At 40.1% G+C, this 17603-nt stretch overlaps 1 protein-coding gene across 1 annotated transcript; it reads left to right on the top strand.

The window, feature by feature from the left end:
- The first annotated feature begins 16810 nt into the window (after positions 1 to 16810).
- LOC147451526 (uncharacterized) lies at positions 16811 to 17158 on the top strand. Its single transcript, XM_086520953.1, has one exon. The coding sequence runs from the start codon at positions 16811 to 16813 to the stop codon at positions 17156 to 17158; it is 348 nt and encodes a 115-aa protein (XP_086377079.1).
- The last annotated feature ends 445 nt before the right edge of the window (positions 17159 to 17603 follow it).

Here is a 17603-nt window from a genome sequence, read left to right as displayed (position 1 = left end):
TTGGCACCGTTGCCTAGGACGATGACCTATGCTAGTGTAATTGTGGCATAATCGGATGTGTCTCCTCACTAATTTCACTACTAATTTCACTTGTGTGTTTATGGTTTTGTGGATTTTGGATGTGTGTGCATGAAGCAATGTGTTCATTATTCCCTAATTTGTCACCGTATCTTGCCAATTGTGTGTTCACACACTCTAATTTCACACTAAATCTTTGCTAGTTTCACTAGTTTTGCTAACTTACACCCTAATTTACTACCAAAGATTGGAGCTTTCAACCATCCAATCGATCTTCATTGGAAAGGTAATCAAGGTGGTATTCTCAACCTCCCTAGAATCTAAAGATGTGTAGAATTGTGTAGAGACTTCACCATGCTGCATTGTAATGTCAATGCCATGTCAATTGCAATGCAATGTTGATGCTATGATGCTATGAATTTTTTTGGATTGTTCGTTTTCATGCCGTCGTAATGCTGAAATTTTCCAGATTTGGTGGCGTATGAAATTGACAAGTTCAATTGCTAATTGGTGAATGTGTGTTGCTAATTGAGCTCCTAATTGATCTAATTGCATGCTTGGATGGTCAATTGCGAGTGTGTGTGCACTAAAATCAAGTGTGTGTGCATTCTAATTGAGTGTGTATATGCCTAATTTTAGGTGTGTGTACACTATTTTTCCATTATTTGTGCACCTAAAAATCAATGTGTGCTTAATGATTTTTCAGTTGTAATGATTGATTTGTGTTGTGCTCATGCCCAACTAGAGATTTGTGAAATCACATTGCAATTTCGACAAGATTTACCCTTTTGTGTGCGCACCTAAGAATTGGTAAAAACTGCCAATTATTAGTGTGTGTGCGCCTAAAAAGTGCTTAAAATGCATGATTAGTTTAATTTTTGATTGCATATTTAATGTGTGTAATGGTTAATTGCATATTTAATGTGTGTAATGGTTAATTGTTGCGTTTTTGAGCTCAAAACAGGGATTTACACACTCCAAATGCGTCAAATTTTGACCTAATGTTGTCGATTGAATTGCCTAGTTTGGATTTTATTGATCAAATTATTTGGCAATTGAATTGATGTAATTATTGTGATTTTATTTGGCTGCACTAATCCCCTATGTGTGGAGAATTTATTTTAAAAAAAGGTATTTTTTGCATAATTTTTGTAAATTTTTGGCAATGTTTTGCGATAATTTTTGCTTAATTCCGTAAAAAATTGATATCTTGCGATCTTTACAAGCTGTTTTGTGTGTGTATTTACGGCTTGATTTCGAGCGCATTTGGGATTTCGTTCGCCAAATTTTGAGTGTTTTACTATTTCTGGGGGCTGGGTTGATAATTTTGTCGAATTTGCTATTTTGGTGTGTTATGCCTGTCCAAAATGTTCGATTGTGATTGTCGACGTCTTTCTAAGATTTCTAGAATTTTTTTGGCAATTTTTGGGATTTTCTGGCGATTTTTTGGATTTTCGGGTGAATTTTAGCGTTTTTGGTTAATTTTCGGACAAAAATTGGCTTTTTCAAGCATTAAGAAAATTACACATTGAAAAATTTGCTTCGACAAGCGTCAGTGGTTGATCTCGAGCTTGGGCGCCCATTCTGGCAAATTTCGACGATTGTGCGTACTCGACGGTCAAATTTCGAGCTTTGGCTCTTCTCGAGCTTGCCTTTCGGCGCATGAATGGTCTCCCGCTTGCACTATTGTAATTTCCTCTCTCTCCTTATTGACGCCGGAAGCCACCTCTTCGGATAGATCCTTACGGTTTATTGGAATAATTTCCTTTGACATTAAAATACTCTTCTTCTTCTTCTCTCTCCGTGTGAACCCACCCCATCACACACACTCCCACTCTCCCACAAACGATCATTATCACTCTCTCTCTAACTCCCTCTCCCCCTCTCCCCCAAGCGATTATCTTCTCTCTCTCTCTCTCTCTCTCTCTCTCTCTCTCTCTCTCTCTCTCCTCCCCAAGCCCACTCACAATTATTTGCAGTCTCTCTCCTCCCCCTCTCTCTCTTCTTTCACTCTCTCTTGCTCTCTTGCGTGGATGCTCCCTTCTTTGTCCTTTTCTCTCTCTCTCTCTCTCTCTCTCTCTCTCTCTCTCTCTCTCTCTCTCACACACACACACACACACACACACACACACACACACACACACACACACACACACTCTCTCTCTCTCCTCTGATCACGAGCTACCCGCCAGTTCTTGCTCAACCAGCCACGTCAGCCAGGCCCGGGAATTCAGTGCCGGCAACCCACCTGCACACCAAGTGCCCAGTGCCCATTCTCTCTCATTCTCTCTAGTCTCTACTACGCGCCATCAACTCCTCTCTCCAGTCTCTACTGCGCGCCATCAACTCCTCTCTCTGCAGGCTGCGCGCCATCAAAACAGTCAATGCTGTCATGCGCGTTGGTCAACCCCCGCCTGTAGCATACAGGTAAGCAGGTAAACATTCCTTTTTTATTTATTTTGCATTAATTTATTTAATAATAAAAATTTAAAACACAAAAACATTTTTTTTAAAACTTTAAAAAACAATAAAAAATCCAATAAAAATTCAAAACAAGGTAAAAAGAAATCACATAAAGATAAAAAAATCACAAAAAAGAATAAAAATTCAAAATTTCAATAGAAAAATAAAAAAAGGTTAAGAAAATTACCAAAAAAAAACTCATCAAAAAATTATAAAAAAAACAAAAACCTTACAAAAAAATCATAAAAAATAAGAAATGAGATAGATAAATCACCAAAAATTGTAGAAAATTCATAAAATCCATAAAAAAATGATATGATCAATCACAAAATATAAAATTTTGTTTATAAAAACTAAAAAAAAATCATAAATTGCCCGAGAAAAATCTCAATAAATCAAAAAAAATTCATAAAACCTTCAAAAAAATCCATAAAAATTAGAAAATTCACATAAAAATTCCTTAAAAATCAAAACTCTTCCAAAAAATCATAAAAATACCCAAAAAATTAGAAATTTCAAAATTTCACAAAAAATTAATCAAAATAACAAGGAAGTCGTCGAAAGAGCCAGAAAGAGCCAGAAAAGCAAAAAAAAAAAACACACTGCCGGAAGCGTCACACACCTAGCAAACAACGCAAAAGCGAGCAAGTCAAAAAAAAGAAAAGCCAAGAAAATTACACACCGCAAAGCGAATTTGAAACAGCAAAAAATCACCAGAAGAAAATCGGGAAGTGTGAAAAGAGTTGGTGATAATAGGAGCCGAGGTCATCACAGTCTAGCCGAGTTGTAGACAGTGTTCCCATAGTTTAGACAAAGAACGCCAGGGATTAGAAGTCATTGTGCAAACCAAAAACGGGCAAGTGCAAGTGATTGCATTGCAAATTAGCTTCCAGTTGGACGAACAGGGGCACAAATCTCGGTCGACAACTTGGCAAGTACAAAAATTGAAACTTATCAGCAAGAGCTTGACATGACAGAACCAAATGAAATACCACGAGTCATGGCATATTTCTCAGATTGTGGACAAAAATGTGGATATTTTTATGAAGATTGTCCAAGAAATCTAGACAACAAGGACACATCAACTGCCAAGCAAGGCACAGAGAAAGTTGGAAATGAAAATCTCAATGTAAGTGCATCTACCTTGTCACTTTTAATGCAATCGGATGATTCTGCATTACAGTCAGAAGCACTAGTAAAAACACTACAAGTTCAAAATGAGCATAAAGATGCACAGACACCTAAAAGCTTAAAATTGATTCTTTGAGCAACAAATTCCTGCATGAATTTGGTCAAGGTGTCAAGATATCACCGAATGTTAAAAAGACTGTTAGGTTTGCAAATGATTCTGCATCCACTGCTACAAGTGTGCAATCATTCACGAGTTTAAGGGACACATCAAACAAAATGATGTTAGCTTTGTATGGTTCACATAATTCATATGCACACTATGTAAACCAAAAAGGGAAACTGTACAAAAAGGATCAACCACTGTTTGAACGGCCCACATACCAACTCATAGAAATGCGTCCAGGAATAGATCAGAAAGGATGGTTCATTTCAGAGGAAAGGATCTATTATAGCCTCTCTAGAGCTGAAGGATATTACCCGAGTGAATTCAAAAATTTGTTCAAAGCCAAACTCTCCTCCAGCGGCAATCAAGCTTCGATGCTGTAACCAAACGAGAATATACTTTGACCAAAAGAGTCGTAGATATAGACAAGAATCTAGCATCTATGATGCCTTGGGTCCTAAAATCAAAGAAGCTTATATCATAGGAGAACCATGTGATAGACAATATCAGGGCAAAGATAATGCTATCTACAGCTTGACTTAGGGAATAATTTGTCACGTTTCACGAAGATACATAGAAAACTATGCAGAAGGTTTACAAATGCCAAGCATCAACAATGCTATCCAAAGTGTATCTTCACAGTCCCAAAAGGTGAGACTAAACTAGATTCAAATAGTTTTGAACTCTTACAATGAAGCAGGCTATAGTGATCACCCTAGGAAGGGGGGAGCTGTAAATCCATCAAGCTCAGCTTATGTACCAGGAAATGCTACACCAGTTAGAAGCCCTAGAGCCTCTAGTCAACAAACTCCTTCAAAGAAGAAACCCTTGAAAGATCATATGGTTGTTGGAAGTTTTCAATTGACCCATATTCCATCAGAATCCGTAGACAAATGCTTCTATGAAGATAATCAAGGACATAAGTTTCAGCTGATCTCCACAAGTCAAAACCAAAAACCAACAAATCTAATAGTGTTCAAGCAGTTACATGTGATCAAGCTCACATATGCATATCAAGATGCACATGGTAACGAATTTCAACAAGATCATGACCTTGTACAAACCCCTAGGGATGGTAAGACTGAAGTGAAAGACTATCTGAAGATGATGCAAAGCCTCAAGCTGCCAGAATAGGTGATAGAAAAGTCAAAGTCAATGGGAGAAAAAGTCCAGAAAGCTACACAAAGGTCACCACCAAAATCTTCTCCGAATCCTGACAGATTCTGCCAAAAACTACAATGGATCTTCTAAGATAAAAGGTTACGCAAATGAAGGTGGACAATGCTCAACAATTGCAAGCAAAAAGTGCAATATTATAGCCAATGGAGTCAACATCGATTGAAGCAGGTGATCAAAGCAAAGAAAATGCAGATAAAGCTCAACCAAAGGACGCTGCCACAACAAAAGCAGTCAATTCAGACACCAATCCTAAGATGATCAAGTGCAACATTATTGGTGAACACAAAGAAAAGCTTGTCAAGTGAAGTAAAGCTAGATTTTTAGCTATACAAGAACCTGATGTCTTTTTGTACTTGGAAAGATGTGGCCAACCACAGCTGGAAGATACTCTTGAATTTGTGAGGATATCTGGAGACAAACAAGCAAAATGCTGGGGAATCATCTCCACCACCATTGAAGTAAGTTCACAGATCATCATAGCTCAATTTCACGTGAACACAGCAAAAGATATGCTAGACGACATCACAATGGGAATGTCAATGCCTAGAAGATGTTAGAGATACAGAATGTAAACATGATGCAGTCATCAGAGACAACAAAGAATGAAGACCAAGACTGGTCACCCGCGGACGCCAGCACAAGGTCCTCAAGCACAGTTAAAATGGAGACTTATATCAAAGCAAATCTTATTGAAGATGATTCATCTCCATCGAACAGACCTTCAAAAGAGATTAAAGAAAATCAGGCTATAGCGAGTGCAGATCAAATAGATCAAAGAGCAACCACGAAAGCTATTGAGCAGAGAATGCCACCAAAGCCAGAAGTCAAGAAGAACGGGGTTGCAAAAAGTTAGGAATCAATAGGAAGTCCAAAGATCCATACATTGCCAGCTGAATCAGCTGATGTAAGTCAGAGTAAAACACAAAGTCTCAAGCCACCTTCCATAGAGACACATTTAGATCAAGATGAGACCATGGCAAGAGCAGGACAAAGATCTTCAATAGAACAAACAATAAGAATAGCTTTAGTTCTTAGCAGTACAAAAGGAGCAAGTGTCAGATGCAATGCTCTACTGAGTGAAGAAAATTGCAATATAGTTGTTGCAGACAACATCCAGAGCATTCTAGAGATTACTCAGGGCAAGCCAGGTAATAAAGAAATCATGGGTAAGGCTACAAGTAAAGAAGAAATGGTTGCTACCCTTAGCATCCAAAATCATGAAGAGTAGGGAAATTTTCAGGTAAAGCCTTCAAAAGACATGCTTGCAGATGTCATCCTTGGACATTAGTGGCTAGACCAACCCAAGGCCTACAAAGAAGATACAATGCTCTCTTTTCCAAGAGGTAACAAGCAACAATTAATACAGGTACCATTAATGCTAGATTCAGAGTTGCAGAAGTCACACATATCAAAGATAAATCTTGCAGACAAAGGTAAAGCTAAAGTGAAACCTCCACCGATTAGCACAGAAGGTGTGACAGCATACGCCTCTACATCAAAGAACCCTTGTGGATCAGCTTCTTCAAGCAAGTCACGCTTTCAAAACTTCAAGTCAATTTTGGACACAACTAAAACCTCTAAGGAGACACCTAGAAAAGCAAAGATATTTTAGCCAAAGTACTCAAGAAAGCAAAAGATATTCAAGCAAGTGTTTGTTCAGAGCAATTTAGTCAAATTCAATGATCCGGTTTGGATTAAAAACAAGAAATCAACACAAAAAGACAAACACATGGGATGGATAGCATCACAATGGAGCTTAAAAGAACATGAGTACTATGGAGGTAACATATAGATATGGGTGCCAAAACTGCAGGTTAGGGAATATGAAGTAATGTCAAGTCCCTCCCAAGAAAGAAGGCCCACAAGGTATCAACCTCGACAATATCTTAGGATACCTAAGAAGTAGGTATACAATAGAACACAATCGAAAGATGCTAAAGTCTACCACAACTGTCAAGAGGATACAGAACAAAGACGGATCTCAAAGAATGTTCCTCTTAGACAAGGATTCTACACAGGCTATACAAAGATTTGGCTTCCAGTCAACCACAAGCCAACTGCAACTTGTTACCATATACATGTGGTAGTGATGTGTGTGAACACATTGGGACCGCCGGGGTATTTTTTCCCTCTTTAGGAGGTTTTTGCCCCCGAGCATTGTATATACGCCCATCACTCTAGGGCTATCTATCTTTCCATTGCACAGTAAGTAATACACTCTCTTGTGTGTGCCTTGAGCTTCCTTCATCTTCTCCAAGCTGTGTGTGTTTCTCTGCAACCTTAATTCCAACAATTGGTATCAGAGAAGGTTGCATCCTCCCGGGCTTAGTCGCCAGATGCTCTAGTACACACCTGCTCACTTTCTCCGATTTTAGTGAGCTTTGGCGAGCATTCATAGGTCTACTCAGATTTTTGACTCGGGCTCATTTTGGCCTCCGTTTCCACTACAAGCAGTACTGCACTGGCTATTTTGTCATTTTGTGTAGAATTTTTGTCAGTGCTATTTTTTGCATAACAAGTGCCTTATAGTCTTCTACGGTTTGTGCTATATAGCACATGTTGTTCCCGCTCCGTTTATCCTATTTTCAGGCAGTTTTCACATCAAGTGCAGCATTTACCATGGTTGACAACAACAACACATATGTGTTCAAGATGTTTGTTGCTGAGGACAGGTTGGATGGGGACAATTACCCTATGTGGGCTTATATGATGGAACATGTTCTTGTGTCAAAGGGGTCTGGAACATTGTGCAGGGCATTGATGTATGTCCTAGTTTTGAGGATGTAGGCGATGTTGAGGATGTTGCAGGTCTTGCTGCTATTAGAGTTGTTTTGCCTACGACAGAACAAGCTCGTTGGGATGTTAAGGATGCACAGGCTCATGCATTGATTGCGTTGTCTGTGAAGCGCACCATTGTTCCTCACATCCGTTCAGCAAAATCTGCAAAACAGGCTTGGGATATTCTAGCAGGTCTTTATGCAAGTCGCAATGAGGCTAAAATTGCTTTGCTGCGTAAAGAGTTAGAGTCAAAGATTATGCATGAGGAAGATGATATGAACACTTTCCTTGCTAGTGTCGAGGATATTAATGAGCAACTCATTTCTACAGGTGAAGTCATTTAAGACAGTTCCCTAGTGCAGACTGTTCTTGATGCCTTACCAGATTCCTACCAGACTTTTGCTAGTACTTGGAGACTTATGACCCAAGGAAATCCAGAAGTTGTCAAGTTTGATGCATTATGCACATTGCTGTTGCAAGAGTCACTTTCCAAAAAAAACAGGACTAGACAGCGTGCAATTGAACATGCTTTTATTGCTTCTCAAAGAAAGGGTGGTAGCGTAACAGCAATGCAACCACTTCTTATGGTTCTGCTGCGAGTGGCAAAACTTCTGTTCCTAATGCTTTTGCTGGTAGCACTTCGTTGGGCAATTCTGGTGACAAGGGAAAAAAGAAGATGTGTCACCATTATTGTAAATCTAATGATCACTTGATCAAATCGTGTCCTAAGTTCAAGGCCAAAGAGGCTAAGAAGAAAGAGGGTGGTTCCACTGCAAACGCTGGTTCCACTACAAATGCAGCCATTGTTGAGTCTTCTGTTGGGTTTACAAGCTGAAATGCAAGCCGGATGGTGAGACCGATCACCAGAAGGCTCGACTTGTTGCAAAGGGTTATGCACAGCATACAGGCATAGATTATGAAGAGACTTTTGCTCCCACTTGTCGTATGACTACTGTGCGTTTTCTATGTGCATTCGCAACTCATTTTGGTTGGAATGTACATCAATCAGACATTGTTACTGCTTTCTTGAATGGTGACATATTTGAGGAAGTTTACGTAACGCAACCTGGCGGTTTTGTCATAAAAGGACAAGAGGACAAAGTGTGCAAATGTAAGAAGGCTTTGTATGGGTTGAAGAAATCTCCTCGTGCTTGGTATGAGAAAGATGACACTCATTTGGTTAAACGAGGCTTTCGTAACAGTCCAACAGAAAGCACATTGTATGTAAAGCGTGAGGGTGATGTACTTCTCATTGTGGTTCTTTATGTCGATGATTTGCTGATCATTGGACCAAATGAGAGACATATTGTTGAATTTAAGGCTGATTTGAATGCTACTTTCAAGATGAAAGATAAGGGGCTGTTGCATCATTACTTGGGTATACAGTTTAAGCAGTGTGATGGTGGTATTGCCTTGTGTTAGAAAAGTTACATAGAGACATTGCTATGTAAGTTTGGACTTGAGGATTGCAAACCTATTGTCACTCCCATGGAAACAAGTTTGAAGTTGAGTCTACATGATGCTGGCGATCCTATTGATGTCACTTTTTACCAAACTGCTGTTGACTGCCTCATTTATGTATTCAATTTGCACTGTCACAGGTCAGCAGATTTATGCATAGCCCAAGGTCTAAGCATTGACAGGCTGTCAAGAGGATTTTCCGCTACCTCAGTGGCACTTTACATCTTGGCTTGTTTTATCCCAAGGGGGGATCATTGCTGCCAGACTTACATGCTTTTTCGGACTCAGATTGGGCTGGTTGTTTTGACACGCGAGTGTCCACAAGTGGTTTTTGTTTCATGCTTGGCAGTTCATGTATATCATGGTTGAGCAAGAAGCAACCTACTGTGGCCACTTTGAGTTGTGAGGCTGAGTACAGGGCAGTCTTCACAGCTACGGTTGAGTGTGTATGGCTCAGACACCTTATGGCTGATTTGGGTGTTGGACAGGACACTGCCAACACTATCTACACTGACAGTCAGAGCGCATTGGTAGTTGCGAGGAACCCAGTTTTTCATGCTCGCACAAAGAACATTGAGGTGCATTACCACTATGTCAGGGAGAGGCTCTCAGCAGGAGAGATCAGCCTGGCTTATGTGCTAACACAGGACAACCTTGCAGATGTTTTCACAAAGGTATCGTCTCATAAGAAGCTTGAAGCTTTCCGCAAAGCTTTGGGCTTACTCCCCTTTGTGGACTGATCATGTCCTTAGGGCATGGCACTTCCCTTTACTCATGTGCCAGCTCTCGTTCACCGCATCACTCGAGGGGGGATTTGTTACCATATACATGTGGTAGTGATGTGTGTGAACACTCTAGGACCGCCGGGGCATTTTTTCCCTCTTTAGGAGGTTTTTTCCCCCGAGCATTGTATATACGCCCATCACTCTAGGGCTATCTATCTTTCCATTGCACACTAAGTAATACACTCTCTAGGGCTATCTATCTTTCCGCAAAGCTTTGGGCTTACTCCCCTTTGTGGACTGATCATGTCCTCAGGGCATGGCACTTCCCTTTACTCATGTGCCAGCTCTCGTTCACCGCATCACTCGAGGGGGGATTTGTTACCATATACATGTGGTAGTGATGTGTGTGAACACTCTAGGACCGCCGGGGCATTTTTTCCCTCTTTAGGAGGTTTTTTCCCGCGAGCATTGTATATACGCCCATCACTCTAGGGCTATCTATCTTTCCATTGCACACTAAGTAATACACTCTCTAGTGTGTGCCTTGAGCTTCCTTCGTCTTCTCCAAGCTGTGTGTGTTTCTCTGCAACCCTAATTCCAACACAACTACACCAGATCTGCATGAAGATCTAAAGAAATCAACAAGACCTAGAGCAAGGCAAAGTCAACAATGGAGATACAAAGGTCATCAAGAGATTTGGATTTCTAAGTCTTTCAATGCTCCTAGTCAAAATCTAGATGCCGATAGCCTACAGAGTCCTACAACAACATCAAAGACTCCTATCAATAGGTCCAATTGGAGAATCAAACAAATAATGGAGTCTTCATAGTCAAAGAAGGACAACCTAACCAAATTTAATGGAGCATTCAACCATTCAATGGCCTCAAATATTGGGGGTCCCATCATTGAAATAGCTCCAATGACCAACAAAATTATCAATCCGGAGGGATGAGCTACCTTGCTAGGGCATGGAAACACTCACACGGTTAGTGAGTTGATTGTGGCAACACAAATGGTTAACTCTACGAGGTGAGCTTCATAGCAAAAGAAGTGGATATGGAGAATGGCAAAAGAAACCTTCAATGCCAACTTGGTCCTTCACAAATCCTCTTTTTGAGGATTCAAGCTTACTTTTACGTGAAGAAATGTTTGTAGAGTAAGCTCAAGAATGTAAAAAGTCAAGTCGCCAGGGTGCAAAAAACACTCTTTGGCATAGTCAGAATCGGGCTGCTGAGCCATAAAATGAGCAAAGCATTACTCCCCAAGCTTCAACTCATATTAAACTCTGTGCTAAGAGTCGTAGCTATTAGGCTTACGCGCTCAAGCTGGAAGAGTTGAGCATATCTAAAGTCATGTTGCTCATGCTGGATGAGATGAACATAAGAGTCGAAGTCTATTAACTTACAATTGGTGGAGTGTCGTAGAGTCCAACACTCATGCACATTGCACAGTAAGATGAGAGCACATATCCTCAACAACGAAAACCATTCTTAAAGGGGTGCTAGCTTGCAAAGCCATATCATATACTTTTATAGCTACACCATCTTTCTGAAGAACCCCTCAAAATCCTTCTTGCACAACATATTGTTTCCCATCATGCATTTCTGTGTATGTGTATATAGGATGTCCCATCATCGGACATATGCATTAGATACTCTTTTTTGCTTCCACCTATGCACCTTGAGTGGACTACAACAGGAAAACCAATGTTCCATCATGCTACCCTTTCATATTTGCTGTCTTTTTAATTCCATATTTATCAGCAAATAATCCATTGAGTACTTTATTAATATTTCCCATGCTAATAAGTACTCCAATAATGCGCATATCCCAAAGGCACTTTATTTCCACTGGGTTTTTTTCCTTTGGTCATCTAGGTATTAGACCCTAATTTAGAACCTCAACATTCTACTTCCCTTATACATACTTTTCATAAATAAACAGAAGCCTCCTCATTATGCTATTACAACGAACAAATGCAACATCATCTCTCACATCAAAATATTTGGACCAATGAAGATGTTGCAGCAAATTGAACACCATCAACAAATCCAACAATAAATGAAGACGATCAAACCATCAAAAACCAATTAAAAACATTCCACAGCTCCACGGACACTTTTCAAGAGTGCCCGAGGATGGGCACTAAAATCGAAAGGAGGGAATGTTAATTGAGTCAACGTCAATTAACAGGAGCTACTAAAGACCGAATACGTACGGATGCACATCGAAGATCAGCAGAAAGACGCAGTGAAGATTGGAGTTACACATTTTCCACATCTTCCCAAAACGGTCATGTATTGTAAATTGCCGATTTATTTCAAGCCATTGTAATATTTTAATGTGTTAGGGGCTCAATGGGAGTTCCAAGCTGTAAAGAACATGTCAGTTAGTGTGCCTAGGTAGCAGATTTAGTAAGTGGTGGAGCCCTAAAGGCCTTGGGCGCCCGAACATTGCATATTTTTACCCTAGGTATATAAGGCTGCGTGTAAAAGAAATTAGGGTTCTCAAGCTCATTTGTTGAGAGCACTCTTTGGTGAGAGCTCTTGAGGTGTGTGGCTATGGAGTCCTTGAGCTTCTCCTTGCTCATGTAACTTGGTTAGCACTAATCAATGCTTAATTCTCTATCACTATGTCTCTCTCATGGTTCTTATGATTGCCTATGATGCTTTGATTAGCTAGATCTTAACTAATTAGTGGTTAATCCCTCTCTAATCTTTTGTGATTGCCCTCTCTTGCTTGTGTATGCATGTAGGTTTGATTGGAGTGTGGTGCTCTATATATCTATGTGTGTGTGTGTGCTTGTGATTAGTGTGTTGCATAATAAGATTAATGTTGTGTGCTTCTTGCAATCGTTAGTGTGTGTGATTGGGTTGATTAGAGGTGAAGAGAAGTGGATGTGGAGATTGCATATCATTGTGACTTAGCTCCTCCATAGGCCGATAAGCTCACCTCATAGAGTCAACCATTCGTGTTGCCATGATTAGCTCACTAATCGTGTGAGTGTTTCCATGCCGTAGCCGAGTAGCTCATCCCTCCGGATTGATAATTTTGTTGGTCATGAAGCTATGCAATGATAAACCCCCAACAGAGATATGCAAACTCAAAGATGCAAAATTCATCTACGAGATTGAACATACTGATTGGGTATCTCGTATTATGGTAGTACCTAAGAAAAATGAGAAGTTAAGAATCTGTGTGAATCTCAAACAGGTATATGCAGCCACCATTAGAGACAACTATCCCCTACCAATAACACATCATGTGATCAAAAGAGTTGCAAGAAAGAAGCATATAGTTTCCTGGATGGGTTTTCTTGCTACAATCAGCGAACCATAAAATAAAAAGACCAACATAAGATGGTTTTTACAATAGATTGGGGCATATTCACGTACAGAGTGATGCCATTTGGCTTGACCAATGCACCAACCACCTTCCAGACATTGATGAGTCATGCATTCAAAGATTATCTCAAGCAATTCTTGGAGATATACATGGATGATTTGTGTGTCCACTCTCAAATGATAAATGAGCACATAGAACACCTAAAGAAAGTCTTTGAGAAATGCACACCTTATCATATCTGTCTGAACCCAGAGAAGTGTGTCTTCATGGTAAGACAAGGTAAGATTTTGGGGCATATTGTGTCCAAAAATGGGATTTCTACCGATCAGGATAAATTACAAGTGATTGCGGCACTTCCGGTACCAACCAAAGTAAAAGAGGTACAAGCTGTGATACTGCAGATATTATCGATGATTTATATACATGTATGCCATTATAACTAAACCTCTTTACGCTCTCATCACCAAGTTTGAAAGGACAGAAGAATCTGGAAAGGCTTTTCAAAAATTGAAGCAAGGATTAATTTTTGCTCCAATTTTGCAAGCCCTTGATTGGAATAAGATCTTTCACGTCCATATAGATGCCTCAACCTATGCTGTAGGATGCATATTAGCGCAACCAAGAGAGAACAACATGGATTTCCCCATTTTTTACTCCAGCAGACAACTAAATAAGGCAAAAAAGAACTATACCACTACGAAAAGGGAAGGTATGGAAATGATCTACGCTGTCAAGAAGTTTAGACATTACCTACTTGCGAACAAATTTACTTTTTTTGTAGATCACTAGGCATTACTGTACTTAATAAACAAACCTTGCAATACGGGAAGGATCATTCATTGATTCATCATAATTCTTGAGTTTGATTTCATAGTGGTTGTCAAGAAAGGAACAATGCATCAAAGAGCACATCACCTTTCAAGGCTGCTCCATGGAGAAGCACCCATAGGTATTGATGATGACCTTCCAGATTCCTATCTGTTCAACATTGAAATGGTTCCAAGGTGGAGTGAAGAAGTTATTTACTCACCATAGGATCATTACAAATAGAGAGGCAACCGTTGATATTCATCAGACCAGTGGTCTACAACTTTTGGCTGGATGACTTTACAAGAAAGGAAATGATAATATGTATAGAATCAAGCGAGAAAAAGCAATACATAAGACTTTCTCACATACAAAACATGGGGTTTCATCATGGGAAAATGCAAACATTCCAAAGCCTGATGAGACTCGGGGTCTCCTGGCCACACATGGGACGAAGTGTCCATGATTACATAAAACATGTGAAACATGTATAAAAAAACCACTAGTGGAGCACACAACACTCTTTAATGGTAGCTCCCAAATGGGGTGTTGGCATTGTGGAGCATTTACAAAACAAAACAACCCCAGGGGGATTGTCTAAGGCACAACTTAAAACCTTTGAAGAGCAAACGACACACTATGTGCTGATTTGAAATCAACTATACAGAAAAGGAAAAGACGATTAATTGTGACTATGTGTCACTAAAGGCGAGTATTGCTCCATTCTAGAACAAGCACATGCAGGCCAGACAGGGGGACATTTCTCTCCTGACAAAATAGCCAAGTTGATACTTCATGCAGGGATATGGTGGCCAACCTTGTTCTCAGATGCAAAAATAAATGTAAAACGGTGTGATGAGTGCTAACACACTAAGACACCCATGCTTAGAGACAAAATTACATTATGATCAATTATGGGAGCCCGAGCTATTGCCAAGTGGGGTATTGATTTCGGGACCTATAATGCCGTCCGCATATCGCACACATACTCAATATATTATAGTCTCAACAGACTATTTGACCAAATGGGTAGAGGCCAAAGCAACACAGAGGAATGATGCATGCACGACAACATAATTTTTATTTCAAAACATTTTTACCAGATACGGCCTACCCATTGAGATAGTAAGTGATTTTGAACACTGTCACTGAGAGTTTGTTAGATGAATTCATGGTGATCCATAAAAATATGCCCCCTATCACCCTCCCCTACGACTGATTTCCTAGCCTTTCAAAGTGCAAAAACCACCACGATACATTGAACCTATGTTGCATGTGGCGGTAGTAATGGCGACGGGGTTAGTAGAGAGAACAATAGTTAGCTGTGACTTTGGGACTTACATCTTAGAGAATCTAGTCAATGCAAACTTAAGGGGAAGCAACAAAGGCAATTCATATATGAACGTTGGACCAATGCTTACTTAGATAGCTTAGCAAGCACTCGGCATGATTGATAACCTTTCCGAAGCAGAATCTCAACTAGACCTATTACATAGAGCAAAGCACGCAGTAGGCAACACATCTGCAGCCCAGTCAAAGAGAACTAGAAGAAAGTCCACACAAACAAAGTACTCTGAAAGTGAGAGAACTGACTCTGATATACATTTGAGTGGGGAAATAACAGGTAAATAAGATGTCCCCTTTGAATACCAATCTTTTGAGGAAGAAGTGGATGTAACAATTCCTCTAGAGCGTAGACCAAAGAAGGCCTCTGAACAAATTCCTCTCACACAAACACGAAGAACCATGGAATAAGTGCAAAAGGCACAAGAAGAGCGAGATGCAATGAAAGAAAATGTGGAAGAGCAATCCCAATCAACAAATTTTGAAGAGCTCAATGCCAAGATGGACAAGCTCAAGGAAGAACGCCGCTAAAAAGCTCAAGCAAAATCGGATTTGGCTACAGACACCACAAGGAGGATAAGTGAGACTTTAAAGCAAAAAGCAGAATAGAGAAAGGAGGAGGAGTCAAAACCCCAAAAAGTAGCAGATCTCGAATCTTCACTCCACAACCATCCAAGCCCTCTTGAACATCAAGAAGATGCCAAGAAGGATGAAGCCCAAGCGGTTGAATAGCAATCGGAGATTCCTGAGTTACCACCAAGGGAAGAGACAAAAGCAGATGAATATATTTCAAAACAACCTTCCCCTCCCTGAAGTTCAAATTTACTAGAGATGCACACAAAAGGGTGAAGTATTGGCTGACGCGGCGGTTGAAGTCCAAGAAGAACAATCAAAGGAAAAGAAAACCAAGGAAGACGTTTCCAAAGGGAAACAAAAAGTGGAAACCGAAGCACTTGAGAAATCACCATAGATGACCACTTGGAGAGGCTAAGGCTTCAATATAAATGCCAACATGCAATGATCCAACTAAAGATCCAAGATGTTCACGATGCAAGAGCAAAATGTGCAGAGGCCCGCCATCAATTAGTGCTCCAAGTTAAGCAATTGCAAAAAGACAAACACAGGCTCATAGAAGAAGTGACCAAGGAGAAGAAAGACGTAAAGATGTATTATGAAACCTTGGAAAAGGAAATTTTTGCGCATACAGTGGAACAAATAAAAAATCAAGCATTAGAGGAGGATATGGAAAAAAAGCAAGCCAAATACACAAAGCTTTGCATGTCATGCAATTCAGTCAAGAGCACCCTCTCAACCCTCTTGGAAAATCAAGATACAAAGGAGATTCGGAACTTAAAAGCAGAGTTGGAGAGAGAAAAGCTGCAAACATAGACACTAATGGCAGGTATACAAGAAATGACCAGCCAAAAAGATGAACAGCTCAAGGAGCTACAAGATCAATTGGAACAAACACGTGCTGAATTGGTAGCACAACAAGAAGCAAATCAAAGTAAAGAAGCTGAAGCTACCAACAGGATCTTAAATGCTCCAACCTCAGCAACTGCGCACACCTTCTCTCAACCACATGAAGAACCACAACACATTGACATGACGGACTTGCCAACCACATTGACAATGGCCAGTGTCCAAGAAGTGGAGGACATAGAAGATTCAGTGGATGCCAGGGCTGAATTGAAAAGATGGATTTTTGAGATGGCTAACGGCTCAGAAAAAGATTATATGTAGTATGAGCTCAAAGTTCTCGAGTCCGCCACTCTCTTAATGATCAAACTAGATGAACAAATCAAGAATTTTGGTCATGAGATGTTAGCCATGCCTCTGCTCAAGCAAGAGTCCATTATTTGGAAGAGAAAATTATTACCTAGTCTGGACCTCAATCCACAAGGCAATTATGAGGGAGTGTCAATTACAACGGAGCATGCCACACTAATTTGGAAAAGTCAACCAATTGGAGACAAAGATGGTTTGCAAAGAGATCCTAGGAGACATTTGTGACTTGGCAGGAACACAAACCATCAATACTGAATTATTCAGTACTTGCAAAGCCACCTCACAACCATCCACCAATAGAATATTATATGAAGCACACACTCAAGGCAACCATCGACCTCTTGAGGGATGTCCCAGATTTCACATGTTAGATGACTTGCAAAATTGCATTCAATGATGT

Source organism: Adiantum capillus-veneris, chromosome 9 (assembly GCF_014529385.1).
Source record: "Adiantum capillus-veneris isolate H3 chromosome 9, ASM1452938v2, whole genome shotgun sequence".
NCBI classification, from domain to species: Eukaryota; Viridiplantae; Streptophyta; class Polypodiopsida; order Polypodiales; family Pteridaceae; genus Adiantum; species Adiantum capillus-veneris.
The sequence above is the reverse complement of the archived record's forward strand: the minus strand, read 5'-3'. Positions and strand labels throughout refer to the sequence as shown.